General features: G+C 40.6%; 1 protein-coding gene across 1 annotated transcript; it reads left to right on the top strand.

The window, feature by feature from the left end:
* Positions 1-275: 275 nt before the first annotated feature.
* CSUI_008472 (phosphorylase family protein) lies at positions 276-2,211 on the top strand (the record flags this gene model as incomplete). Its single annotated transcript, XM_068068604.1, has 3 exons — positions 276-404; positions 1,353-1,407; positions 2,157-2,211. Coding segments are annotated over 3 exons (237 nt in total), but the record flags the coding sequence as incomplete, so codon positions are not given.
* Between the last annotated feature and the right edge of the window lie 553 nt (positions 2,212-2,764).

Here is a 2,764-nt window from a genome sequence, read left to right as displayed (position 1 = left end):
TAATCTATCTATCTATCTACCTTTAATCTATCTATCTTTAATCTATCTATCTATCTTTAATCTATCTATCTATCTACCCGTTCCTTCCATCATGTCTACACACTCCCTGCACTCCGGCTTCCTCTTCTAGTACATGAGACCTCTCCGTTTCTCTCCTTTTCTTTTCCTTTCCCTCTGCTTCCCTTTCTATTTGTTTCTCTACTCTGTCCTCCTGTTTCGTCGTCATCTTTTCGTTTCCTTGTCCTCTCCATCCTCTTCTCTATTTCTCGCCTTAGGTACATGTTCTCTGCTGAACCCCCGCTTACGCCCTGGCTGTTTAGTCGTTGCTTCGAAAGGTATCATGGGGTGCTATCATGACTATACCTATTTCGATGGATCGATAGAAGACGGAGCTTCGATCAAAGGTGAGAAAAAGTAAAGGTAGAAAGGAGGAGAGATGAATGGAGAAAATGTTTCAAAGAGAAACGTAGTTAGATAGATAGACAGATACACAGGTAGATACATGGATAGATAGATAGAGGTAGATAGATAGATAGGTAGATTACATGATATCTGTATTCCTTCTTCATTCCATATGCTGGATAGACATGCATGATAGACAGGTCTCACCAAGACTTCTTAAAGCACCTTTGGTTTCTCTCCTATGACAACAATAAGAAGATTTACACTTTTCTTCTTCTTCGACTTCTATCTACTTCTTTTCTATCTCTCTTCTTATCCCTGTCCATCTCTCTCTCTCTGTATATAGGTATACATATGTATGTATGTATATATGTGCATGGTGTATGCATGTATACGACATCTAGTAGGTGTCTTACTTTCCGCTTGCTCTATGATGCCCTTCTCTTCAAGACATCATCCACAATCCAGACACGAAGAGAAAGAGTAGAGGCCTAGGTCTACCTATCTCTCTGTGTTTCCTCTATCAATCTCTCTATCTTTAGTCTAACTTTCTGTGTAGCTATACATACTTTATCTATCTCTCTACTTTATCTAGTTATCTATCTAGTGTTAATCTACCTATCTATGTATGTGAATGATATCTACTGAGACGGGAGAACCACCAAAAGAAAAGGCTGGAAGGAGGTGTTGTCTCTTAGATTTATGTATATACGCACGGATGATTTAAGACATGCAGTTTTCTCTACTTGATAGAACTGCTGCATGTCTTATCTCCATCTTGATCCATCCCTGCTTTACAGCCTTGAGGAACAGATCATAAGAGAGAGGTTTGACAAAGAAAAGGAGGAAATCTCTCATTCCAAAGAGGAAGGAGAGAAAAACGTGTTGTCACTGGTAGGAGATCCGGAGCTTCTCTCTTTCTCTTTTCTCTTTCTTTCTTATGTGGCTAGGTACATCGCCTTATATTATAACTCGGCCATGTGCTCCAGACCCTGAGCTCTCAAGGTAAGTAAAGAGAAGACGTAAGAGATAGATAGATAGATCAAAGACAAAAAGATAAAAGATAGAGAGATAGATGAAGATAGGGAGACACATGAATAGAAAACTAAAACTATATAGGTAGTTTGGTAGATAGGTGGAAGATAGATAACTAGATAGATCGACTTGAAGAAAAGAAGAGAAAGTGATGGAGACGGGAGCGAAAGTAGGCTTTCTGTTAAGCATGAAGTATTTAGAGGAAGAGAGACAGCGAGGAGAGACAGATAACGGGTAATTGCAGAAAGAAGAAAGAAAGGAGAGAAACAAATATTCTCACGGTCGGTGATACATGGCCTTTGAAGAAGGTAGAAAGAGATGTCGTTCTCTTTCGGGGTGTCTCAACTGGTCTGCAAGAAGGGGGGAAAGAAAGATTTTGTGAAAGACAACAGTGTGTCTCTCGTGGAACATGAAGTGCCTCCACAAAAAACACAGTGGGGTGTATATACACCTTACATACTATACTGTCTTCCGGTTATCCTCATACTAGCAGCGGTCGTTCCATCGATAGATCAATCGACTTTCTTTAAGATTCTTTACTTACGTCTTCTTCTGCCAACCCTATACCAGCTTTCTTCATTCCGGCGATCCTCTACTCCTTTCTTTTACTTGCTCACGTGAGAAGAAGGAGAAAAGAAAAGAAGACTGACTGTAATCTTGCTTTCTTCTTTCTTCTCTCTCTCTCTCTCTCTGTGTGTGTTCTTTTGTTTTGCGTGTAGCTTAATTGTGCAGAAAGTCGCCAAGTCTATCGACGATCCGTCGCTCTTATACACCGGTATGCAAAGTAGAGGAACAAGCAAAAGAAGAAGAGCAAGAAGGAAGAGGGTTGAAGAAGGAAGGCGGATAGAGGGAGACAACAGGTTGGGCTGAGAGAGTGTAAGATAGATAGACATAGAGAGATAGATGGATAGATCGAATATAGGCAGATAGAGAGGCGTGCACGCAGAGAGATGAACGCGTACGCAGGAACATACACAGGTAGGTATGTAGGTGTATAGATGGGTACGTAGGTATATACGTAGATAGCCACCTACACACATAGGGGTATTTCCGTAGATAGTCACTATGAATCTCTTTCTAGAAAGAAGGGATCGAGTTGACTCGATCAATGCCAGGGTTCTGATGGAGACATGAAAGGTCTCTCGGGTTCTGAAATAAAAGAGACAGGGAGCACACCGGGAAAACCGAAAAGGCATATACTGTATGTCTGTGTGACTATGCCGGATTATGTATGTATGTATGTATGCCTATGTATGTATGTCTATGTATGTATGTATGTCTATGTATGCCTATATATGCCTATGTATGTCTATATATGTCTATGTAT

Source organism: Cystoisospora suis, assembly GCF_002600585.1.
Source record: "Cystoisospora suis strain Wien I chromosome Unknown contig_4751, whole genome shotgun sequence".
In the NCBI taxonomy this organism is placed as follows: domain Eukaryota; phylum Apicomplexa; class Conoidasida; order Eucoccidiorida; family Sarcocystidae; genus Cystoisospora; species Cystoisospora suis.
The sequence above is the reverse complement of the archived record's forward strand: the minus strand, read 5'-3'. Positions and strand labels throughout refer to the sequence as shown.